This window comes from Amblyraja radiata, chromosome 17 (genome assembly GCF_010909765.2).
Source record: "Amblyraja radiata isolate CabotCenter1 chromosome 17, sAmbRad1.1.pri, whole genome shotgun sequence".
NCBI lineage: Eukaryota > Metazoa > Chordata > Chondrichthyes > Rajiformes > Rajidae > Amblyraja > Amblyraja radiata.
Genome location: NC_045972.1, coordinates 3425341 through 3452745, shown reverse-complemented (window position 1 = coordinate 3452745; position 27405 = coordinate 3425341). Strand labels below are relative to the sequence as shown.

Genomic DNA, 27405 nt, shown 5'->3' with positions numbered 1-27405 from the left:
TCCCCCCTCCCCTCCATCCCCTCCCCCCCCCACAACCGCACGTTGGGGGAACAGACCCAACGGGTCTGCACTTGGTCTAGTATATTATAAAGTTGTCCAATGTACTTATAATTTCCTGCATCAAATTCCCCCTCATTGCTTTTGACCACACCCAAGTAAACCATATTAGATAACACCATTTATAAACCTTGTGGAAGTAATTGCTGCCTATTTATCTTTCTTCCTACCTGCTTGATTAATATCTGCATTTTCAACATTATGTTGCTTTATATTGTACCAAAGTGAAGGATCAAAACCATTACAATCAATAATTGTGTAAATATTAATACCGGTGATATAATGCTAATTATGGCATTATCATGATATTTGCATTCAGTCCTTAATTTCAGGCTCTTTTCCGCCAACTCCATTTTTTTTCAAAATGTCTTCAACTTCTCTGCTATACGTCTGAATATTGTTAAAGCTCTTGGTCCATTCATGAACAACTATCTCCCGGACAATGATCAGTGCCTTCAATGAGCATGAAGATGTGGTATTGGCAGAAATGTAGTTGCAATAAATCTCCTAATGTCTCATCCAAATCATTTTGTAGCATAACAATGTTGCATAAACGCTGCGTCGGCAAGGCCAGCAGCATAATCAGGGATAGGTCTCACTCCGGACACTCCCTCATCTTCTCTTTCCTATCAGGCAAGAGGTATAGAAGTGTGAAAATGCATACCTCTAGTTTCTGGGACAGTTTCTTCCAAGCTGTTATCAGGTAACTGAACCATTCTATCATCAACTAGAGAGCGAGCCTGACCTACCATCTACCTCAATGGAGACTCTCAGACACATCTTTAATCGGACTTTACTGGACATTATCTTGCACTAAACCTTATTCCTTTTATTCTGTATCTGTACACTGTGGACGGCTTGATTGTAATCATGTATAGTCTTTCTTCTGACTGGATAGCATGCAACAAAACAGCTTTCTGTTCCATAGAAACCTAGAAAATAGGTACAGGAGTAGGCCATTCAGCCCTTCGAGCCAGCACCGCCATTCAATTTTTTTCCTCATATCCCTTGATTCCATTAGCCCTAAGAGCTAAATCTAACTCTTTCTTGAAAACCTCCAGTGAATTGGCCTCCACTTCCTTCTGAGGCAGAGAATTCCACAGATTCACAACTTTCTGGGTGTTAATCTGCTTTCGCTTATTCTTAAACTGTGACCCCCTGGTTCTGGACTCTCCCAATATCTGGAACATTTTTCCTGCATCTAGCTTGTCCATTCCCTTAATAATTGTATATGTTTCCATAAGACCCTCTCATCCTTCTAAATTCCAGTGAATACAAGCCCAGTCAACCCATTTTTTTCATCGTATGTCAGTCCTGCCAATCTGGGAATTAACGTGGTGAACCTAAGGTGCACTCCCTCAATAGCAAGAATGTCCTTCCTCAAATTACGAGACCGAAACTGCACACAATACTCCAGGTGTGGTCTCACCAGGGCCCTGTACAACTGCAGTAGGACCTCCTTTCTCCTATAATCAAATCCTCTCACAATGATGGCCAAATTACCATTAGCTTTCAGTGACTGATATACAAGGACACCCAGGTCTTGTTGCACCTCCCCTTCTCCTAATCTGACACCATTCAGATAATAATCTGCCTTGTTCTTGCCACCAAAAGTGGATAACCTCACATTTATCCATATTATACTGCATCTGCCCACTCACCCAACCTATCCGTCACCTTGCAGCCTCATAGCATCCTCCTCGCAGCTCACACTGCCATCCAGCTTTGTGTCATTCGCAAACTTGGAGATGTTACATTTAATTCCCTCGACTAAATTGTTAATATATATTGTAAATAGCTGGGGTCCCAGCACTGAGCCTTGCAGCACCCCACTAGTCACTGCCTGCCATTCTGAAAAGGACCCATTAATTCCTACTCTTTGCTTCCTGTCTGCCAACCAGTTTTCTATCCATGTCAGTACCCTACCCCCAATACCATTTGCTGTAATTTTGCAAACTAATCTCTTGTGTGGGACCTTGTCAAAGGCTTTTTGTAAGTCCAGATACACCACATCCACTGGCTCTCCCTTATCCATTCTACTTGTTACATCCTCAAAAAATTCCAGAAGATTAGTCAAGCATGATTTCCCTTTCATAAATCCATGCTGACTTTGACCGATCCTGTCACTGCTTTCCAAATGCGCTGCTATTACATCTCTAATAATCAACTCAACCATCTTCCCCACTACTGATGTAAGACTAACTGGTCTATAATTCCCCTTTTTCTCTCTCCCTCCTGGGGTTACATTGGCTACCCTCCAGTCCACAGGAACTGATCCAGAGTCTATGGAACATTGGAAAATGATCACCAATGCATCTACAATTTCTAAGGCCACCTCCTTGAGTACTCTGGAATGCAGACCATCAGGCCCTAGGGATGTATCTGCATTCAGTCACAACAGTTTAACTAACACAATTTCCTGACTAATGTGGATTCCCTTCAGTTCCTCCCTCCCACTAGATCCTCAGTCCCCTAGTATTTCCGGGAGATTGTTTGTGTCTTCCTTAGTGAAGACAGAACCAAAGTACTTCCATTTCCTCGTTTCCCATTATAAATTCATCTGTTTCTGACTAATCTTTTCCTCTTCACATATCTAAAGAAGCTTTTAAAGTCAATCTTTATATTCCTCGTAAGCTTTCTTTCATGCTCTATTTTTCCCCCTCTTAAGTAACCCCTTTGTCCTCCTCTGAGTTCTAAATTTCTCCCAGTCCTCTGGTTTGCTGCTTCCTCTGGCCTATTTATATTCCTCCGTCCTTGGATTTAACAATATCCATAATTTTCCTCATTAGCCATGGTTGAGCCGCCTTCCCCATTTTTTTTTACGCCAGACATCTTTGCCATTCCATCTCCACCGTCAGCCCTTTAATTATCATTTGCCAGTCTATCCTAGCCAGTTCCCGTCTCATACCATCAAAGTCTCCTTTCTTTAAGTTCAGGACCCTAGTCTCTGAATGAACCGTGTCCATCTCAATGCAGAACGTGTCACTCTCCATCTTAATGCAAGTAAGATCCTTAACTTATTAAAAAAACATCCTCCCATTTGTCTGGCAAATGGGTATAATAAATAACTTTTCTTAGGCAATGGAGGGATATGGATCATGTTGTAGAGAATCCAAACGTCGTGTATAAACGTGGTTTTTATTAAGACATTCTAGGTTTGGTATACATGTGAGTTTGGTACACTCTAACATAAAGTCATTGTTGCTGCTGTTGAGTGAGATTGTTGACACGTGATCTCGAGCGAAGTTTCTGCTGTTGTTGTAGGACACACCCCTAAACTGATGACGTTCTCTTCCCGCCAAACGCAGTCACGTGTACGGGCACCGCATGGCTGCGCGGGGCCGGTCCCACTTAGAAGCGCAGAGGGGTATGGAGTTGTGCGGGGCCAGTCCAGACATCGCGCGGGGCTCCGAAATTCTTGCAGTGAACAAAATCTTCGTGCACCAACGGCCTGTCGCGTAACTGACGGCCAAAGTGGGACAGGCCCAAGACCCTGGCGCGACGCTACGTCTCGCCTTCAACAGCTGCAGAAGCAGGCAAACGATCGCTGAACTCTGCCTGGGGCTCACGGCCGTTGCGGTCCGGATCCGCCCCCACATCTACTCCCAGAGCGGGGCCAAGACAATTGAAGATAGACACAAAATGCTGGAGTAACTCAGCGGGACTGGCAGCATCTCTGGAGAGAAGCAATGGGTGACGTTTCGGGTCAAGACCCTTCTTTTCTGACTGAAGAAGAGTCTCGACACGAAACATCACCCATTCCCTCTCTCCAGAGATGCTGCGGGTCACGCTGAGTTACTCCAGCTTTGTGTGCATCTTCAAATGACGTCACGCGCTCCAGACGACTGTGCGTACGCATGTAATCGCACCCGAACTTCGGTCGACTGTTTCGGCTCAACGTGACCATGAGATCGCGTAAATTGCGTGCCAAGGACACGTAAGTGGGACAGGTCCTTAAGAGTGATAAAATATGTCCCTTTTCCTAATAATTATTCAATAGCCCATTTTTGTATGCAGAGTGGACAAGGATATTGTCTAGCTTAAATTGATCGACTTCATGGTCAGATAGCAACATAACACTCATTATCCGGGATTATAAAAAGGCTACCACAGAAATGTAATCTTTCCTAAAATGTTTATAACATTATCTGCACTTTCTCAAAGGTATTTCTGCTTTTTCAATAATAATTTACAGTGGTGATCCTGGTTAGGCTTATCTATATATTTTTTCCTCTAAATATGTAAACTAATATAATGGATTATGGAAGGACAATAGTAAAACAATGCTTGGTCTCAGGTGTACCATAGCTATAGATGGTATAATAAACCACAATGATAATGCGGACATTACCCATAAAGTCTTTATTATTTCCTACACATAGGAAAGAGCCAGGCTCTTCAGTCAAATAGAATAATTATTCTTCAATAAGATATGCAGATATAGAGTAGGAAGTATAAAACACAAAAGTATAAACTGACTATAAATTATGTATAATGAGCAGACTAAAGAATGGGAGGGAAGGATAGAATTAAGGAAGAGATATATAAAAATTAAAATAGGCAGTAACTTTGCTCGCTTCCACCCACCACCCTTCTGGCACTACATTTCACTCCCCACCATTCTTCCATATGCTATTCCACCATCTGCACTTTTTTTCTTCATTGTGTATCACTTTTAGCCTTGGGACTATCTCCACTCATCTCTCCCCCACCTGACATCTGCCAATGAATGCCTCATCATCTGAATCCACCTATCACTTGCTAGCTCTTGCCCTACCTTGCCTCTACCAGAGGGGAGCTACCTCTCTCTACTCCTTCACTCCGAAAAAAGATCCCAATCCCAAACAGTGCCTTCCGTTTCCCGTGACAGATGCTACCTAACCTGCCGAGTTTCTCCAGCAGTTTACATTTTTGCTCAATATTCCTGCATCTGCAGTCACTTATGTCTCCTGTCCAGTGGAGTACTTTGGGGATCAGTTTAAATTAATGACCCAGAGGACAGAACTGTGTGTAGGGTTTGTAAGTTTGTCAACGATACAGAAATAGTGGAAGGGCATGTTGCGATAAGGAAACTGCAATATAGACAGATTGATTGACTGGTCAAAAAAACGGGCAAATCGAGTTGAATGTGGAAAAATGGGAGGTCATGCACTTTGGTAAGAGAAATCTGCAAATAGTTGAAGTACAGAGGAGTCTAATGGGCCTGTCTGTCCCACTTAGGCGACTGCCAGGGACTAATTTTAATGGAATTCACCTACGACAACCTAAAAACAGCAAAAATTGTCGCCACTGTTGGTGAAAATTTTTCAACATGTTGAAAATTTTGCGGAGGTCGCCTGTAGTCACCCAAAAAATCGCCTAAGTGGGACAGGCACATAAGTGCTGTGGTGCATGAACAACAAGTATTTAAAAAGGCAAACAGCATTTTGACTTTCATGCAATAGTATAGGGTGTGGGTGCTGCATTATATAGTAACATTTGGATGCAGTAACATTGGATGCAGTCCAAGGAAGATTCACCAGACTAATTCCTGGGATAAGAGGGTTATCCTACCAAATCAAACCAAATCAACCTTTATTGTCATCTTGCAAAGCAGCAGTTGTACAGTGCAAAATGAGAAGACATTTCCCAGGGAATACCAGTGCATCACACATAAAACTTAAACATTTCACACATAAATAAAAACAATCCAGTCCCTGATAAAAAACACTAGGAATAGTTAAATCCCTGTCCCACGGTACGAGTTCATTCCAAGAGCTCTCCTGAGTTTGCCTTGATTCGAACTCGCAGATTTACGGTAATGGCCACTCGTCGGTACTCGGGGCTCGTGGACATTTTTCAACATGTCCACGGGACATTTTTCAACATGTCCACGGGACATTTTTCAACATTTTCCTTATGGAAAAACCTTGCTAAAGTCCACGTTGACAATATCCACTGCCCTGCCGCCAATCAATTCTCTTTGTCGCCTTTTCAAAAAAAAAGATCAGTTACATTCGTTGAATGCGATTTCCTATGCAGAAATCCATGCTGAATGCCACTAATCAGTCCTTGCCTTTTCTAATGCTTAGATCACTCAAAATATCTAAAGTGTAGGTGGATAAATATTTGACAGCTTGAGTAATAAAGGGTATGGTGAAAAGGCACAGAAAAGGATTTGAGGTAGCATTTGTCAGGATCATATTAATTGCAGACCTGGCTTGAAGGACCTACGACCTACTTCTGCTCCCATTTTCTTGTGTTCTTCTGAAATCGTAATCATTATTTGTTTTTGTTCAATTATACATGTTGAGCTTTTTCTTATGACTTTCTGTAGACTTTGTTTTGAAGACATGAAATCTTAATTCCATTTTTCAATATGATTATGTGATCAGAAAATGTTTCTTCAGGTTTTAAGGAAACATAATTGTTTTTCTTTTTAAAGACAGTACACAGAGCTGAAAGTGGTGTGCACTGTTTACAGAATGCATTGCAGAGATCAGCACATTCCTGTGACGAATCCTCCCCAAAACGGTCTTCAGTCAAGCATTCAAAATGTAAGTTGCAATGTGCTAAAATCTTACCTGTGCCAGTTGGAATCCTAATCTAGATAATTGATATATATTGGACAGAAATGTATGTAAATTAAATGTTTTCAAATGGATTAATGAAATTAAGGTATCAAAAAAGAAAATTAATGTGCTGCTTGACCTGCCGGGTAGCGTAATCAGTTTTTTGCTCCATATATCAGCATGTGCACTCTCTTGTGTCGCCAAGGAACATTGCAAAGTGCATTCTCCTGATCTACTCAGTAAAATATGATGTAAATGTTGTGGTAATGAAGAATTAATTTGCACATCTTCCATATCCAAATAATAAATATCATCCATACTACTGGCAAAAATAGAATGACAATTAAGTGGCATTTCTGCCCCTTTGTACAGAGCATTTTGAGAACCGGAGGGGGGGGGGGGGGGGTGGAAGTGGAAGTCCAGCTGCGGGAGACGTGGCTCAAGCGTACTTTGGCTGGGCGCGGGGCTTTAGTCCACAGCGGCGGGGGGGGGGGGGGGCGGCGCCTGGAGGCGCCTGGGCCTCGATTGGTGGGAATGTGGGCATTGTGACGTCAGCAGCTCAAGCGGCGATTATATTTTTTAAACAGTGAGTTTTGTGATCAATTTTATTCAAAATCTGGGGAAATAATTGACTAAGGAGTGGATTTCTGAACTCATAAGATAAATCCCTACCGAAATTGTAAAAATCTCTGCGTTTTTGCGTCTGGTTTTCGAGGAGATGCGTTGCAAAGGCAAAATGCCGCGCGCGCGCGCACGCACGCACACACACACACACACCCTCTCTCTCTCTCTCTCTCAAAATGCCACTACATCTGTAAGATGATTATGTAATTCTGTAAGAATGTAAATGATAAAGATCAGATATCTACTTCTTCGAAAGAACATTGAGCTTCTGTTTACTTGAAAACAAAACAAAGAAACTCTTAAAGAGAAGCTCAGTTGACTTTTTTCTTTTTTAATTTGATCTTAAATTTGTCCAAAGCTGCTGTAGTACTGAAATGGTCAGCTTGTTATTAGTTCTTGCTGCAGGTCTTGACTTGTTTATATAAGGCTATTTATTAAGTTATAGATGTGAAGTGATTGTTATAATCTTTTTGAAAGTACACTCATCTTCATGTATACTGTTTGTGAATTGGAAGTAATTAATTAATTTCTTTGTATACAAGCCGTTATTTTGGAATATGAGAACTTGCTTTGTGTTAGGTTTGAGAAATGTATCAATGGCCAAAATATTAACAATAACTACCCTATTATTTTTTATATCTCGAGTTGCCCTGAGCTGTCCTTCTCACTGACAGGCTTAATTCCTCAGTTTTCTCCTATATATTCTCCTGCTACCCTCAGACCTCTCCAGTATCACTCTCCTCTTCTTAGGCAGTCGTTTGGGCTTGAGCATGACTCACTTCCACTGGTTTTATTCAATTCAATGGTACTTTATTATCACATGTACCTAGGTACAGTGAAATTAGCACACATTTTAGTAAAATATCACATTTTTCGCACACATTTTAGTAAAATATCCCACTATGTAGAGGCAAAATCATACTTAAGTACAAGAATAGGTATAGTAGATTACACTGAGACATTAGTTTAGTTTAGTTTACAGATATGTCATGCAAACAGTCCATTCGGCCCACCGAGTCCCGATTAACCAGAGATTACCTGCACAATTTTTGCAGAAGCATATTAACCTACAAACCTGCACATAGACGTAGACATAGACATACATCTTTGTAATGTGGAAGGAAACCAGAGCACCAGGAAAAAACCCACACGGTCACAGGGAGAACGTACAAACTCTGTAGAGACAGCACCCAGCATCAGGATCAACGGGGTCTCTGGTGCTCTAAGGCAGCAACTCTACCACTGCGTCACTGTACCGCCCTAAAGTAGTACGCTAGAATAGCTACATTTCTGGCACCAAGTTGTGATATTGCAAGTCAAAGTTGGTAAATATGTAATTTGTAGTTTTTGAGATGGCATTGAGATGGCACAGTTCTGCTCATTCAGCTATATGTCGCACAGTTCTGGATGCTCCGATATATTGTGTGTTGTTTTAGGAAAGGTTTAGAGGGATATCTACCAATCACAGGCAGGTGGGACTATTGTAGATGGGGCATTGTGGTCAGCACAGGCAGGTTGGACTGAAGAGTCTGTTTCAGTGCTGTATGACTCCAAGCACTGGAATTGCCCAGATTTATAAGGCTATGGACCAAGTGCTGGTAAATGGGATATGTGTGGGTGGGTACACAAATAACTAAATGCTGCAATCCTGAGCAAAAAATAAAGTGCATGAGCAATTCCGTGGGTCAGGCAGCATCTGTACAGGGAATGGGCAGAGAATATTTCGGGTCATGGCCCTAACTGATTGCAGTTGGCGAGAAAAAGTTGGAAAAGATGGGTGAGGGTGGGACAAAAACTGGAAAGTGATAGGTGGATACAGATGATGGGAGGGGGGTGTGTGATTAGCAGATGGGTGGATTAAGTGACAAAGCCTAGAGGTGATAGGACAATAGGGCAAGGAGAGGAAATAAGGCGAGAAGAGATGGTGAAATGTAAACACAATGCTGGAGTAACTCAGCGGGACAGGCAGCATCTCTGGAGAGAAGGAATGGGTGACGTTTCGGGTCGAGACCCTTCTTCCGACTGATGTCAGGGGAGGGGGCAGGACAGAGATAGAATGCAGTTGGAGACAGTGAGACTGGTGGGAGAACTGGGTAGGGAGAGGGGGTGGAGAGAGAGGGAAAGCAAGGGCTATTTGAGGTTCGAGAAGCCAATGTTCATATCGCTGGGGTGTAAGCTACCCAAGCGAAATATGAGGCACTGTTCTTCCAATTTGCGCTGGGCCTCACTGACAATGGTGGAGGCCCTGGACAGAAAGGGGAAATGTAAAGTTGGAGGGAAGGATATGAGTGGGAGGGGGTGGGAGAGGCACGGAATAAAAGGGAAATGTAGGATTCGGGGACAGAACATGAGCAAACAAAGGAGGGATAAATAGGAATGTTACAACATTTTGAGATTTAAAAAATCAAGTCTGTAATTTATCCCATCAGATAAAGCATAAAAATAACTTTAATTTGATACCTAATTCACTTTCATATCTTCAGTATTTAAACGGTTATGGTCATTTACAAACTTGGAAATTAGCATCTTGTTCCCTATTGCTTTTCCAATGACTTAACACAAAAGCAGTCAAAAGTCCATAACTTTCTTAAAAATCAAGAGAACTGAATGAAATTTTCAGTTATTATATATTGAAGCATTCTGAAACAAATATGAAACATCTTACTTGGATGACCTTAAATTAAAGCATATAATTAGTTAGTTAATCAAAAAGGCTGGCAGCATCATCAAGGACCCTGTACACACATCTCTACAAAGCTGAGGCCACGCGCCAACTCTCGGACACCTCCTCCTACTTACCCTTGGACCATGACCCCACTGACGAGCACCAGGCCACCATATCTAGCACCATCACTGACTTCATCAATTCCCACGCCCTGCCCGACCAAGCTTCCAACCTCATCGTTCCCCAGCCCCGCACGGCCCGTTTTTACCTTCTCCCCAAAATCCACAAACCCGGCTCTCCCGGCAGACCCATTGTCTCTGCTTGTTCGTGCCCCACCGAACTCATCTCCACATACCTTGACTCCATACTATCCCCCTTGGTCAAATCCCTTCCCTCCTCTTGAACATCAAAAAAAACGAAGGAGCTGATCGTGGACTTTAGGAGGGCACATCATCCAAGGACGTACACACCATTGAGGATAAATGGGGATCCTGTGGATAGGGTGAGCTGTTTTAAATATCTGGGAGTCCACATCTCTGAGGATATGACATGGACATCACACGCCGCAGCACTCGTGAGTAAGGCAAGGCAGCGCCTTTACCACCTCAGGCAATTGAGGAAATTCAGAGTGTCTCCGAGGATCCTCCAGTGCTTCTACGCAGCGGCTGTGGAAAGCATCTTGTCCGGAAATATTACCATCTGGTTTGGGAATTGCTCTGCCCAGGACAAGAAGACTGCAGAGAGTAGTGCGTTCGGCCGAATGCACTATGGGAACTTCACTCGCCCCCCTGCAGGAACTATACATCAGGAGGTGCAACTCCAGAGCCAATAAAATTATGGGAGACCCCTTCCACCCATGCAACGGACTGTTCCAGCTGCTACGGTCAGGCAAACGCCTCCGTTGCCATGCTGTGAGAACGGAGAGGTTGAGAAGGAGTTTCTTCCCAGAGGCCATTCGGACTGTAAATCTCACCAGGGACTAACTCTACTGAACGTTTTTCCTTCCAATATTTAATACGTAAAAGAATATGTGTGTGTTTATGATTGTGTTTATAGTTTGTTTAGTTGTTTGTTTGTCTTTTTGCACAAAGTCCTCGAGCATTGCAACTTTTCATTTCACTGCACATCTTGAACTCAACTCAAACGAAACTCTGAACATTAATAGCCCATTATCTGTTTATTTGCACTTTATCTGTTTATTTATTCATGTGTGTATATATTTATATAATGGTATATGGACACATTGATCTGTTCTGTATTCATGCCGACGATATTCTGTTGTGCTGAAGCAAAGCAAGAATTTCATTGTCCTATCCGGGACACATGACAATAAATTCTCTTGAAATGTAGCTAATTACAAAATTGACCGTTGTGACGGAAATAGTAATAAACACTGAGTGCCTTTAACATTCAAAAGTGTGATATTCTCAAGATTAGAACTTTAATATTATTGTATTATATGCTGTATCTTCTAATCCAATAAAATCGGTGTTTGCAGTGATCGAGAGTGTTGACAACTCACATGGGGCAGGAGACATGCAGGTGGTATTTGTGAAGTACATTTCAGAATCTAGCTTGATTGAAGTCGTGACAGTGATGAACAGGGCATTAGGTTTGTTGTCTCAAGAGAGTTGATGACTGAGTATAATTCATCCAGTACCGCCTTGCAGTTGGTTTGAGGTGGTTTATACATTGTTGATAAGAAGGTAGAAGTGAATTCCCTTGGTAGATAAAAGGGATAGCTTTTTATGAATAGGTATTGCAGGTCGGGAGAACAGAATTGAAATAAGATCATCAGATCAGTGTGCCATGAAACATTGACTTAAAATCAGATGCCACCACTGTTCCCCTTATCTGAGCAGTCTGCACAGTCCATTAATCATGTGCCAAACATGATGCCTAGCTAAACTAAACTCATCTGCCTGCACATGATCCATATTCCTCTATTCCATGCACTTCCATGCATCTTAAAGTCACTTAAATGCCACTATCGTATCTGCCTCCTCCACCACCCCGGCAATGCCATTCTAGCCCCTGCTACCCTCTGCGTTAAAAAGAAATCTTGCCCCGCACATCTCCTTTAAACTTCACTCTCTCATCTTGTAGCTATGTGTCTAGTGTTGGACATTTCCTGGGGGAAAAATTCTGACTGTCGATCCTATCTATGCCTCTCTTTTTTACCCTATCAACTCTCCCCTCAATGTCCAACACCGCCAGAGAAAATAATCAGTCCATCCATCCTCTCCCTGTAGCTAATACCCTCTTATCCAGACAACATTCTAGTAAACGTCCTCTGCACCCTCTCTGAAGCTTCCATATCTATCCTATAATGGGGTGCCCAAAACTGCATGCAATACTCCAGATTTTCCCTAACCAAAGTCCTATAGCGCTGCATCGTGACTTCCTGTCTCATGCTCGATGCCCCGAGCAATGATGGCTAGCATACCATATGTCGTCTTTACCACCCTATCTACTTGTGCTGCCACCTTCAGTGCAATGAACTTGAACTCCCTCTATGCTGTTAAGGGTCTTGCAATTATCTGTATACTTTCCCCTTATATTCAACTTCCCAAAGTGCAACAACTCACACTTGCTAGAATTAAACTCCATCTGCCATTTCTCCGCCCATTTCTGCAGCTGGTCTATATCCCACAGTATCTTCTAACAGCCTTCCTCACTGTCTGCAACTCCTCCAATTTTGGTGTCGTCAGCAAACATATTCACTATAGTGACATTTTTATTGCCACTCCATCTTTATTGCCACTGCCATCCATGCTAGTATCTGCCCTCTGATACCATGGGCTCTCATCTTCCTTTGCAACCTTTGCTGCAGCTTATCAAAGGCTTTTTGAAATGTCTGATGTCAAAAAACATACTCAATTCATATGCTATTTCTTTATTTTCCCCATTGTCACTTCTCCATATTTGGATATGCATTTGGTGGGGCAGAGCAGACAAAAAACAATGAGTCTGCCAGTGCAGTCCTGCTTGTGGATTTTGGGAAGGAGATGGAAATGGGCAGTAAGGGGTAGGGAACCTATAACTTTTGTGGCTGTGGAGGGGAGATTGCCAAAGCTGATGAGATTAGTGATGGTCTGGGAGATGGTGGTCTGGTGTTTGTCAGTGGGGTCATGGCCAAGAGGTAGGTATAAGAACGGAGGGCAGCACAATCAGAGGGGGTGAGATTGGAGTGGATAAGGTCAGTGGAAAATTCAAGACGGTTGATGTCTTGACCTGCACTCCACTGAAAATAAAAATGTCCAGAGAGGATCGAAGGCCAGCAGGGGGAGTACATGAGGAGGGGGAATGTTAGAGATGGGATAAGGTGTAGTCACTCGGAGATGAGGACTCCTTGCCAGAGGAATAAACCCAGAGGCAGAGGTGACGGAAGAAGAGCTCAACATCATGATGGGCTTGAATCTCCTTGAGGTGTGGGTGTTGGGATAAAACCTTAGCCCTCTACCGAGAACAGTACATTTGGCATGGGAGAGGGGGTGGTCGGAGGGGATGGTGAAAACCCGACAGGGTTTGGTCCTTGGTTTAGCCCCAGAGTCTGGGGGAGTGGCGAGGGGTACCATGAAGGCAGGACGGGGGCTCAAGGGGAGGTGGGTATTCAGGGTGGTGTTATACATAGAACATATAACATAGAACAATACAACACAGGTACAGGTCCTTTAACCCACAATGTTTGTGCTGAACATGATGCCAAGTTAAACTGATCTCATCTGCCTGCTGTACATGATCATATCCCTCTAGCTCCTGCATTTCCATGTGCCTATCTAAACGCTTCTTGAACACCACTGTCGGGCCTGACTCCGGTGGTGGGGGTAGGGTAGTAGGTCCTGGTGGTGTTGGTAATATGGTACGTATTTGGAAGCACCGGGTGTGTAGCAGACCCGAGAGAGTCACTCAAGGCACAACAGTTGGAGCTAGCAGCGTCAGTCCCGGCGGCCTGCAAGTGGTCAGGGATGAACTTGCTTGCAGGAGTGATATATTTCTGGTACCAGATGTACCCATAAACAAAGGTTCTCTCATTCACTGCCTTCTTTATGACCTGCAAAGTGAAAATTAGTAACATGTTCCATACTTTGTCAACAATTGGTTATTCACTAGCCAGCCATATTTTCTCCCTGTAAAATACAGAGGCTATCTGAATATTCCCCCGGCTCATACCTAATTACTAATCAAGTGAGACCGCTGTTACATTAGAAACTTGTTACAATGGATGCATGCCTGATGCTCCCTCTGGTTTTATTGGAAAGCTTAGACCTGATGCTCAGACACCAGAAGGGGTGGATGTGTTTTAGAGACCCTAAAGGAAAATAAAATATACATTTTCTGTCCAGTTCTCACTTACAAATGCTTGGAATTTCAGCAGGGGTTGTTCAGCAAAACATTGTGGTCAATGGCAAGAAGAAATCCAGCTTTCCAGTAAATTAACTTTAGCAATCAAAATGCTATGATTTCACTTGTATTTTGTTTTTTTATTTATCCTGAACCCTCATCCCTGCCCTTAAATATACAATCTCTGGTTTTAGATATCTCCTTTATAAGGAAAAGTTTTGCAATATCCATCCTATCATGCCCCTCCTATCATGCCCCTCTATCTTAGCCTCCGCCTCTCCAAAGGAAACAAACCAACTTATTCAGTGCCTCCTTATAACTGAAATGTCCCATCCCTGATAACCTCCTAGTAAATCTAGAGAAACAAGGAACTGCAGATGCTGGTTTAAAAACAAAGACACAAAGTGTTGAAGTAACTCAGTGGGTCAGGCAGCATCTCTGGAGAACATAAAACAGACCAGTAAGCACAGGAATGGTCCCTTTGACCCACATTGTTTTCCGCCCCTCTCTCTGTTCCCCACTTCTTACCATACCTCCCTCTGGTTCTGCATTTCATTCTCCCTTTTCTTTCTTATCAGATTCCACAATTTGCTCCCTTTTGTCTTCTCCCCTTACAACATCCAGACTCGGTTGCTATCTCCACCCTACCTCCCTACCTGATTCATCTGTCAATTAATCCCTCTTTATCTAGATTCACCTGTCTCTTGCCAGCTCCTGCCACACCCCTTCCCTTCACTTTCTACCTGTTATTTCTCCACTACACTATTAGTCTGAAGAAGGGTCCCAACTTGAAATGTTAGCTGTACACAAACACTGCTTGACACGCTGACTTCTTCCAGGAGTTTGTATTTTACTCAGTGTCATAAAATTGTACAATGACGTCCGTTCTATTACATTCTATGCCCTAGCTAATGAAGACCAGCAAACTGTGTGCCTGCTTCACTACCTTATATACTTGTGCTGCCACCTTTAGAAACCTATGGACTTGTACGGCAAGGTGTCTCTGTCTATGTGCAAATTTACTAACTGTTGAATACTTATTACTGTTCCAAAGTTTCATTAATGTAATCGTGCTGTGTTATCTGTAACAAAGAATGTTTCTCAAGTATTGTCTCACTTATTTTCAGTAAACATTGAGAGGATAGATCTGAAAGGATTGCAGCATAAGAAGAATGAGAAAACTGCTGACTATTCCTTTGAGGTAAAGAATTCTATGATTTTCTTCTGTAATGTATGAAAACAAAAATAATTTCTTAGAAAACAAGTAAAACTGCAGATGCTGGAATCTGAAACAAAAACAGAAAAGGCTGAAAGAACTCGGGCAGTCAAGCAACATCTATGGAAAGAGATCTTTACTGAGAACTAGGAGAGGAGGGGATGGTTTACAATTTTCATAAACGAGATCTTGAGGGAGGAGTGAGGTGTAGGAAAAAAATCTATATAGATATAGGTTAAGGCAGATCAAGCTTGATTAGTAGGACTGGGTGTTATAATCCCTAAGATTTCACTACAATTGACATTCTTGGGGATGACCACTAGGTGAATTTGCTAACAATCAGACACATCTTCAGTTGTGCACCTCAACATCATTGGGTGTTTCGGCCTTTTATCACAAGACACCCTCAGTCGAGGCAGGCCCACCGCAGGGTGATCAGACCTGGGTGTGTGTCTTATTGTTAGCCTCTAGATGGTCACGTGGCAGCCCAGGCAGCATATTTACTCTTCAGCCACAGCCAGTGACTGCTCCGTTCGGCGGCATTGGCAAGTTATTTTATTGCCCTTCTTTGTGCCTGCCCTTTGACTCCTACTTCCCTCAGGAGCCTTGCGGTCGAACTGGCTACAAAGTCCCTGCACCCCACCTCCACTGGACACACCCTTACACTCCAACCTCTCTCCTCTGCCTCTACTGCAAGGTTTAAATATCAAAGCTTTTTCCTTTCATAGGCCTCGTCCACAGCCTCCTCCCATGGGACCATTAAGGAGTATGAATACATTCTATTGTGAAGGCGGGTCATGGAAACATGATGAGAAAGGGACATAAGCATATTAATGGGAAACAATGAGAGAGCATTTTACCTGAAGTTTAAACATTTGATGTTAATCCCAGAAGGTTCCGAGATAGGAGAGAAAATGGTGTTCCTCTGGTTTACATTGGATCTCATTATGGCAGTGGAGGAAGTCTCAGAAAAACACGTCGGAATAGGAGTGGGATTGAGAATTAAAGTAATATGCACTGAAAACTCAGGATTAGCCCTGTAGAAGAGAAGGGGTGAAACCAGCGGTATAGTATAGTATAGTATATATTTATTGTCATTTTCCTGAGTACTCACATACCCAGAGGAAACAAAAAAACGTTGCTCAACCAGTGTCCATTCAGTGTGCAGTAAAAAATAAATAGAAATAAAAATACATATATCATGAACAAATTAAACACTCTACTCTCTACTAAACATCAACAGGCGTTCCGATCGGCAGCGGCACGACAGTGGCTCTGCTGCAGTGTGTCCAGGTTGGTGGTTGGTGCGCGATACTTTGGTAGGAGCCATAGATGAGTTGTAGTTAAAGGCTTTGTCCACTATGGTTCGGGTAGAAGGAAAATGTGCAAAGCCACCTGTGTGGAAATCAGAGCAAATATGAAAATGAAATTTCCAGGAAGCAGAATGGGAGGAAGTATAGTCAAAATAGCTGTGGGAGTGTGTCCACTTGCAATGAATGCATATGGCTCTACTCTCCACCTAGATGGATTTGAGAGGCTCAGAAAGGAAGAGTCAGAGATGGACCATGTGAAGATGTGGGCAGCGTGGAAATTGATAGGAAAGTAATGACATTTTCAAGTTCTGTACGAGTGAAATAATACAGTTGTTGATATACTAGAAAAAGTGCTGAGGGACAACTCAAGTTGACTAGGGCTGAAACAGACTACAAGAGATGACATATCGCTTATGCCATGCAACTTCCCATCACTATGTCTTTGATTTGAAGAAAGTGATGAGAGTTGAAAAAGAAGTTGTTTAATATGAGGGTGAGTTCAGCTGAGTGTATAGATATAAGGGAACTGGCTGGCCCAGATCGGCCTGATGTAAAATGGGATTGTACGTCCATGGTAAAGTTGAGCTAGTTGGGACCAAGGAGTATGAAACTGGTTAGGGACTGGACAAGAGAAAGGATGGTGTCAAGGTTGGAAGAGAGGCTGAAACAATGGATCAACAAGTCTCCTTGTTCTGCTTCTTGCAAAACTGGTGCCCTGCAACCTTGTCTCTTAGCCACAGAATCATATAGACTGAAGAGGACTGCTATCTTGCCTGTAAGAGGTGATTATAACCAACAGTTGTTTTAAATGAAATGTTTTGCAGATATCAGACAATGAGGTGAACTATTCTATTTAAAACTTTCTAAAGTGACATTGATACTTTATAAAGTAGATCATGTGGGGCTTGTGTTTGTATGATGTGGCATCAACTATAGTAAAAGTCCACCGTTTTCTTGGGCTTCCCTCAACTAATACATTCCATACATCTTCTTAATGACTTTAGCTATCTGTCTTGTCCTGCTATCTGCAGAGATTTCATGGAAACAAGGTCTTTTGGCCCACTGAAAATGTCTTGTGCAGCGACTATCCATTTTAGATGGTAGCAAAAATCCTGGAGAAACTCAGCGGGTGAGGCTGCATCTATGGAACGAAGGAAATAGGTCGAGACCCTTCTTCAGACTGATGTGGGGGGGGGGGGGGGAGAAGAAAGAAAGAGGCGGAGACAGTGGCCTGTGGGAGAGCTGGGAAAGAAGGAGAAAACAGGGACTACCTAAAATTGGAGCAGTCAATGTTCATACCGCTGGGGTGTAAACTACCCAAGCGAAATATGAGGTGCTGCTCCAATTTATGGAGGAGGCCCATTTTAGATATTCTCTCCTATCTATGTTCCTAAAAGGAAGGAACTCGTGCATACAATTTTAAGTGCCAAAAGGGGCTATGAAATATCATTGGTCAGACGGATTAAACACAATCCCAAGACTTTTTACACATACATTAAAAACAAAAGAGTAACTAGGAGAAGGCAGAATACCTTCTATCAAAGATGAAGAAGAGAATTTATGTTTTGAGTTAGAGAATGTAGGTGAAGTATTAAATGAGTACCTTGTATCTGTATTCACCAAGGAGAAGGACATGGAGGTCAGTTAGATATGTGAAGAATATTGACATGCAAAGGCAGTTTGAGATCAAGAAAGAAGTTGGATTGGGTCTCTTGAAAAGTATTAAGATGGATACATCTACAGGGCTGGTGGGATCTATCCCAGGTTATTGAGAGTGGCAAAAGAGGATATTGCAGCATCCATGACGAAGATCTTTGTATCCTCTCTTGTCACAAGCAAGGTCCCAGAGAGCATAAAACATGGAACAGTACAGGCTGGAGTAACTCAGCGGCTCAGACAATATCTCTGGAGAAAAAGAATAGGTGACGTTTCGGGTCAAAACCCATCTTCAGACTGAGAGTTATGGGAAAGGGAAACATGAGATATATAGGTGATGGAGAGATATATCACAGCACAGGAACAGGCCGCAATGTCTGCGCTGAATATGAGGCCAAGACCAAATCTTATGTGCCTGCTCTTGTTTCATATCCTTAAATTCTCTACAAATCCACGTGGCTAGCCACATGTCTCTTCAATACCACTATCGCGTCTGCCTCCACTACCAACCCCGGAAGCATGTTCCAGACACACCACCCACTGTGTAGAAAAACTTGCCCTACACATCTACTTTAAACTTTGTTTCTCTCGCCTTAAAGCTATACCGTCTAGTATTTAATATTTCCATCCTGGGGAAAAGGTTCTTGCTGTTTAGTTCTTAAGTGATAGGAGCAGAATTAGGCCATTCGGCCCATCAAAAGTCAACTCCGCCATTCAATCATGGCTGATTTATCTTCCCCTTTCAACCACATTCTCCCCAAAACTTCTGACACCCATACCAATCAAGTATCTATTATATTTCTGCCTCAAAAATGTTGATAGATTGAGGAACTGAGGAGTATGTAGAGATGCTATGGAAGAGGAGTTGAGGCCAAGACTAGCCATGATCGTAATAAAAGTAGGGGCAGGCTTGTGGCCTTCCTCTCTTATTTTCTTTTGTTCTTGAGTAGCCGACAGTGGGCATTAAATTAACTGGCGTATAGTTCCCAGCCTTTTATTTTTCCTCCTTTTTTTGAACAAGCGAGTCACTTTAGTCGTTTTGCAACCTTCTGAAACCCTCCCTGAAAGAGTTCTGAGAAATGCCAACCCATTATATCTGCAGCCACGTCCTTTAAAATCCTTGCATTTAAGCCATTTGGTTCTGGCCTTTTGCTGCCTTTACCCCATGAGCAAGTGCTGTAAAAATGCTCAGTTACAGGTGACATAGAACAGATAGTTCTATTACCGCAATACAGGAAGGATGTGGATGCTTTGGAAAGGTTTACAGAGAAGGTGTATAGGAATGATGCCTGGAGTAGAAGGATTGAGCTCCAGGGAGATATTGGACAGACTTGGATTATGTTCTCTGGAACGCTGGAGGTTGAGAGGAGACCTGAAAGATGTTAGATAAAGGATGGAAATACTAATTACTAGAGGGCATAGCTTTAAGGTGAGAAGGACAGTTTAAAGGAGATATACAAGGCAAGTTATTTTACACAGAGGGTAGTGGGTGCCTGGAAAGCACTGCCAGGAGTGGTGGTGGAGGCATATATGATGGTGACATTTAAGAAACTTTTAGATGGGCACATGAATGTGCATGGATATAAATTATGCGCAGGCAGATATGAGTTGGTCTTGGCACCATGTTAGGCACAGACATTGTGGGCTGAACAGCCTGGTGCTATGCTGTACTGCTCTATAAGATTTATATATGCAACACGTTCCACAACTCGCTGACATAAGATTCCCAAAACGTCACGTCATGTGTGCAGCCTTGGTCCAACCGAAAATCTAATTATCAGCGACAAATATCCCAAAATGCTGAAATAACTCTTTCCTTCAACCATGTAGTGAACCTGTTAGTTTTGCTTTCCTGAATGTTAACCAAATTTTCATGTTCAGTAGGTACCTGATGTGTCAGTTATCATGACAACTGCAGTTTAGATTTTACCTGCTTTGTGCAACACCAATTGGGAAAAATAGCAATATAACCTCAAGACAGAAAAGAGCCTGGAAAATGCATAACATTAGCAAAGGATACTCAGTAAACCATATGACTGGAACTGATTGAAAAGTGGTTGTAAGAGTTAGGAGAAGAAAATGAAACTCAGGAAAGGTAGAGGCAATAGGTTTTCTATCTTTTTCCCAATTATTCACAATTCTGAGCATGTATTTCAGGTTTTATTTAATTTTTAATCATAGGGAGAGAGAGAGGTGGCCTGTAGGTTAAAATGCTAAATTGAGGTAGGGCAAACATCGAGGGTATGGGAGAAGGTCTCACTCAAGTTGATTGGAACAGGTTATTTGAGGGGAAAGGAACATCAGCCAAGTGGGATGTTTTTAAAAGTGTGCTGACAAAAGCTCAGGAGATGCACATCCCTGATCGAGTGAAGGCAAGGCAGGCAAACATAAGGAAGCTTGGCTGACGAGGGAAATTGAGGCATTGGTCAAGAATAAGTAGGATGCATGGGAGAGGAATAGGCAGCTGGGATCAAGTGCATCCGTGGAGGAGTTTTGGGAACTAAGGAGCAAACTAAACAAGGAAATCAGAAGAGCAAAAAGGGGCCAGGAGAAAGCTCTGGCGGATAATATTAGGCACAATCCAAAGAGATTTTATAAATACATAAGGGGGAAAAGGGTTAGAGAGAGGGAGTGGGAATCAAAGCGGTCACCTCTGTGTGGAGCCACAGGAGATGGGCAAGGTCCTCAATGAATATTTCTCCTCTGTATTTACTGAGGAGAAAGACAGGAGAACAGAGAAACTTGGGGCAGTCAATGGCAGCGTCTTGAGAGCAGTCAGTGTTACGGTCAGAGGCGCTGAACGCACTATCGTGTACGAAGGTAGATAAATCTCCAGGGCCTGCTCAGATATATCCGAGGACATTGTGGGAAACTAGAGAGAGAATTGCGGGAGCCCTGTTTGAAATTTACGAGTCATCTTTAAATATAGGAGTGGTACCAGAAGACTGGAGGGTGACAAATGTTGTGCCTCTATTCAGGAAGGGCTGCAGGGAAAATGCTAGGAACTATAGGCCAGTGAGCTTAACATCTGTTGTTGGAAAGTTACTGGAGAGTATACTGTGAGGTAGGATATACATGCATTTTAATGGGCAAGGGCTGATTAGCGATAGTCAGTATGATTTTGTACGTGGGAGGTCGTGTCTCACAAATCTGATTGCGTTTTTTGAAGACATGACCAAATAGGTTGATGAGGGCAGAGCTGTAGATGTTGTGTATATATATAGACTTCAGCAAAGCATTCGACAAGGATCTGCATGGTAGGCTGCTCAGGAAGGTTAGATCGCCTTAGATCCAAGGAGATAACTGAATGGATAGAAAATTGGCTTCATGTAAGGAAGCAGAGCGTGATGGTGGAAGGTTGCTTCTCGGACTGGAGGCCTGTGATTAGTGGTGTGATTAGGGTTCATTGCTGGGCCCGTTACTGCTTGTCATCTACATCAATGATTTTGATAAGAACATAGATGGCAAGATGATATAGAAGATAGATACAAAAAGCTGTTTTAACTCAGCGGGACAGGTAGCATCTCTGGAGAGCAGGAATGGGTGATGTTTCGGGTCACCCATTGGAGAGGTTGCTTAGGCTTGGACGCTGTGTCACTCTATGACTGAAGTCTTGAGGACAGTCTGTATTACGATGCTGGATGGTGGAGGTGGTGGTCAAGAAGGTGCTGGATGTCCTAAAGCATATGAAGCCAAATAAATCTCGCTAGCCTAATCAAAAGTATCTGAGAACACAGGGGAAGCGAGAAAAGATATTGCAGGAACCCTGGCTGAGACATATTAGACACGAGTGAAGTGCCAGATGACAAGACGGTGGATAATTTTATGCCTCTATTTAAAAAGGGCTGCAGGGAAAAGCCTAGGAATGATAAATCAGTGAGCCTAATTTCAGTGGTAGACAATAAACTGATTGAGGATAGTCAGCATGGTTTTGGGAGATTGGAAGATTGTGTGTTATGAATCTTTCATCAAAGAAGTAACCAAAAAGGTTTACGAGGGCAAAGCCTTACATGGACTTCAGCAGGGCATTTGAGTAAGTTCTGCATGATAGGCTGCTCCGAACGGTGGCATCACATGGGTTCCAGGGAGAGTTAGCTGACAGGAGAGATAATCGGCATCATGGAAGGAAGCAGATGATAATGGTGGTTAGCTGTTTTACAGACTGGAGGCCTGTGACTAGTGGTGAGCTTCAGGGACCCATTGTTCATGGCTTGTATCAACAATTTGGATGAGAATGTATAAGGCATGTTTAGTAGGTGGGCAGATGACAATAAAATGGGTGGATTTGTAGACAGAGAAGATCATTCTAAAAGTCACATCAGGATCTTGATCAGCTGGGCAAGTGGACTGGGTAATGGCAAATGGAGTTTAATGCAGATTAAGTATGAGGTGTTGGATTTTGAGAAGTCAAACCAGGTCAGGACATTCACAGTAAATAACCAGGTTCCTGGAGAGTGTTAGCGAGCAGTACAGGTACAGAGTTCCCAGAAAGTGGCACTATAGGTAGATATGGTGGTCAAGAGGCTTTCAGTACATCGGCCATCATCAGTCAGCGTATTGAGTATAAACGTTGGTATGTTATATTACAGTTGTGCAACGCTTTGGTGAGGCCATATTTGGAATATTGTGTTCAGTTTGGGCCATAGTGTTGCCCGCGTTTAGCCCATATCCCTCTAAACATTTTATATCTAAGTACCTGTCCAAGTATCTTTTAAATGCTGTTATAGTTTCTGCCTCAACTATTGCCTCTGGCAGCTCGTTCCATAGTGAAAATGTTGTCCCTCAGGTTCCTATCTTGTCTCTCTCACTTTAAACATATGTCTGCTTTTTTTTGGTTCCCCTACCCTGGGTAAAGGACTGTATTACACCCTATTTATTTACCCTATCTGTTCCCCTTATGATTTTATAGGCCTCTATAAGATCACTCCTTCGCCTCCTGTGCTCCAAGGAATAAAGTAATTCCTCAACCTCTCCATATAGCTCAGCCCCTCAAGTATTGTCAACATCCTCGTGAATCTTCTCTGCGCTTTTTCCAGCTTAATGACATCCTTCCTATAGCAGGTTAACCACAACTGAACACAGTCCTCCAAATGTGGCCTCACCAATGTTACAACCTCTATACTCAATACCTTGGCTGATGAAGGGTAATGTACCAAAATCGGCAGTTAATTGTCACTTTGTCGTGGTGGAGAAGCTGGTGTGGTCCTGAGATCCTGAGAGCGATGCCGTCTGGAGCTATGCTCCTGGTAGGGCCCCCCATGGCGATGAGGTCGAGGGGGAGGTTTCTGACAAAGAGCAATCCAACCAAGACCTCAACGGTGGAACAGGCGGAGGATGATGGCTGACCATAGTGGAGCGTCACAACGGTTGGGAAGGCAGATGAAGGCTGCAACAGAGAAGGGTCCCCGGACGTCTTGGACTCCATGTCACTGGATATTGACCCAGATCTGTCAAGGACCATGGGGTGGCTGTCTGTGCACCAGTCTCCCCACACACAGGCGTCCTCCATAAGAGGACAGTCATACTCGTTTCGAGTGACTGCCGATGATGATGATGATGTCCCAAAAGCCTTTTTAACCACCCTATCTAACTGTGACTCCACTTTCATGGAACTACAATACCATTTGTATTTGAGCACTGTGAAGGCCCTGCCCTTTGATTTCCCAAAATGCGACACTTCGCACTTACAGTATCTGCATTGAACTCCATCAGCCATTCCTCAGCCCACTTGCCCAGCTGATCAAATGGCAACTATAATTTTTGATACCACCCACATTAGTGCATCTGCAAAGTTACTAATCATGCCTTGTACATTCTCATCCAAATTGTTGATACAAACCAAAAATAGCCATGGGCCCAGTACTAATTCCAGAGGCACACCGCCCGTGACAGACTTCCAGTCCAAAAAAACACCCTCTGCTTCCTTCCATGGAGCAGAATTTCAGAGTATCAAATTTGGTAGCTCTTCCTGGATCCCATGGCTCCAGATTCCTAAGCTTCCTGACCAGCCTACCAGGTGGAACATTCTCAAAGAGTTTGCTGAGGTCCATATAGACATGGTCCATGGTTTTGCCCTCGTCAACCTTTTTGGTTATCTCTTGAAAAACCTCAATCAAATTTGCAAGACACCTAATGTTAGGCTCACTGGTATGCTATTCCTTGCAGCTCTTCCTAAATAGAGACACAACATTAGCCGCCTCCCAGTCGTCCGGTACCTCGCCTGTGTCTAACGATGATTTATATATCTCAGCCAGGGCTCCCGCAATTTATTTTCTGCCTTCCCACAGTATTCTTGGATATACCTGATCAAGTCTGGAAGTGTTATCTAACATCATGTGCCCTAGGCCGTCCAGTACCTCCTTGACCATAATACACACTGTCCTCAAGACATCTCCATTAACTATCGCAAGCTCCCTAGCCTTTATATTTTTCTCCATGGTAAAAACAGTGGGGAAATACTCATTGAGGACCTTGCCCATCTCCTGCGGCTCCACACTCAGAGGACCTCTTTGATTTCTGACAGGTACTATTTTCTCCCTAGTTACCCTCTTTCCGTTAACGTATTTATAAAATTACTTCGGATTTTCCTGAATATTATCTGCCAGAGCTATCTCTTGCCACTTTTTGCTCTCCTGATTTCCTTCTCATGTATGCTCCACAGTCTCCTAAACTCCCCCAGAGATACACTTGATCCCAGCTGCCTACACCGGATGCAGGCCTCCTTTTTCCTGACCAGAGCCTCAATTTCTCTGTCATCCAAGCTTCCTTACTTTCAGCTGCCTTGCCCTTAAGTCTAACTGGAACATGCACGCCTTGAACTCTACCTCTTTTAAAACCATCTGACTTTCCAGACATCCCTTTGCCTATAAACAGCCTACTCCACTTTAGCAAGTTCCTGCCAAATACCATCAAGGTTGGCCTTTTCCCAATTCAGAATTTTAACGTGAGCCTGCCCTGTCTCTATCCATAACTATTTTAAAGCTTATAGAACTGTGGTCGCTAGTCCCAAAAGGCTAGTCCCACTGACATTACAATCACTTGCCCTTCCCAATTTCCTAAGAGTAGGTAAAGCTTTGCCCTCTCCCTTGTAGGACACTCTACATATTGCCTATGGAAACTTTCCTGAACACATCTGACAAATTCCACCCTGTCTAAGCCTTTAGCACTATGGCAATTCCAGTCTATATTAAGAAAGTTAAAATCCCCTACTATGACAACACTATCAGTTGTGCAGCTGCCTGCAATCTTCCAGCATATTTGCTCTTCTAATTTCCGTTGACTTTTTGGGAGCTCCACCCATATAGCCTCACTTGACATACAATCAGTAATGTCATCTCGGACTACTGCCATGACATGCTCCTTAAAACAACTCAGCCTCCTTCTTTACCCCCGCCTTTGTCTTGCCTGTAGCATCTGTACCCTGGCATAGTAAGCTGCCAATCCTGTCCCTTAGCAAGGTTTCTGTAATGGCTATAATGTCCCAGTCACACGCACCTATTAATGCTCTTCGTTCATCCACCTTACTCGTCAGGCCTATCGCATTGAAATGAATGCATCTTAAACCAACATTCATGCCACGCTCCTGCCTATCCTGTCTACTAAACTTGCTTTCATCACCTTCCCTACCAACTTACTCTTACCTGCCTCAGTCCTGCATTGGATCCCATCTTGTGCCAATCTAGTTTAAACCTTCCTGAGTAGGAGTCTCAAACCTACCCACCTAGGTTCCCCTCCAGTTCAGGTGCAAGCCGTCCCTCTTGTATAGGTCACCTCTGCCCCAGAAGAGGTGCCAATGGTCGAATAATCAGAATCCCTGCCCCTTGGACCAACTCTTCAGCCACAAATTCACCTGTCCTATCTTCCTTTTCACTAGGACGTCACTAGGAAGTGGCTCCAGGCGCAATCTGTAAATTATTATCCTCGAGGTTCTACTTTTTAACTATTTGCCTAGCTCTCTGTATTCACTCTGTAGGACCTCATTCCTTTTCCTATCAATGTTCTATCTGCCAACGTGCACAATGACTTCCGGCCGCTCCCCCTTCCCCTTGAGAATATTCTGCGGCTGCTCAGAGATAGCCAGAACCCTGTCTCCATGGGAGGGAGGCAACACACTATTCTAGAATCCCCTGTCTGACCCCTTCTCTAACAAATCTCCAATCTATGGCTCTGACTGTCTTCACCCCCCTTGCAATGCCTCAGATCCAGGCTGGATGCCACAAACCTCACCACTACTGCTCTCCCCTCTCCAGTTATCCTCTCCAACAGTATCCAAAGACCTGTTGTCGTGGGGCATGGCCACAGGGGATTGTTGCACTCTCTAGTCTCTTTCCTGATGGTCACCCATCTACTTTCTGCCTGTATCAGGCATGACCACTTCTCTGTAACTCCTACCTTTGACTCTGAGGACATCATCCAGCTGTCCTTAAGGCGGCAAGGCAAAATAATGGAAATCACAGGCCAGTTAGTCTGACTTCTGTGGTTGATAACATTTTAGAGTCCATTATTGAAGATGAGATTTCGGGGTACTTGGAGGCACATGACAAAATATGCCAAACTCAGTATTTTTTTGTTAAGGGGAGATCTTGCCTGACAAATCTGTTGGAGATTTTGAAGAAGTAACAAGCAGGATAAACAAAGGAGAGTCTTTGGATGTTGTTTACTTAGATTTTCAGAAAGCCTTTGATAAGGTGCCGCATGTGAGGCTACCAAACAAGATAGGAACCCATGGTATTAGAGGGAAGCTACCAGCATGGATAAAAGATTGGCTGGATGGCAGAAGGCAAAGAGTGGGAATAAAGGAGGCCTTTTCTGGTTGGCTGCTGATGACTAGTGGTGTTCTGCAGGGGTTGGTGTTGGGTCCGCTACTCTTCACATTATATGTTAATGATCTGGATGATGGAATTTATGGTTTTGTGGCTAAGTTTGTGGATGATATGAAGATATGTGGAGGGGCAGGTAGTGTTGAGGAAGCAGGGAGTC

At 43.3% G+C, this 27405-nt stretch overlaps 1 protein-coding gene across 1 annotated transcript in view; it reads left to right on the top strand.

The window, feature by feature from the left end:
• zcchc14 (zinc finger CCHC-type containing 14) overlaps nucleotides 1–27405 on the top strand; it is a 134858-nt gene that overhangs the window by 21335 nt on the left and 86118 nt on the right. Inside the window, exons 2-3 of the mRNA XM_033035633.1 lie at nucleotides 6482–6593; nucleotides 15369–15442. Of these exons, the coding sequence (XP_032891524.1) occupies nucleotides 6482–6593; nucleotides 15369–15442 (186 nt within the window). The remainder of the gene's footprint in view (nucleotides 1–6481; nucleotides 6594–15368; nucleotides 15443–27405) is intronic.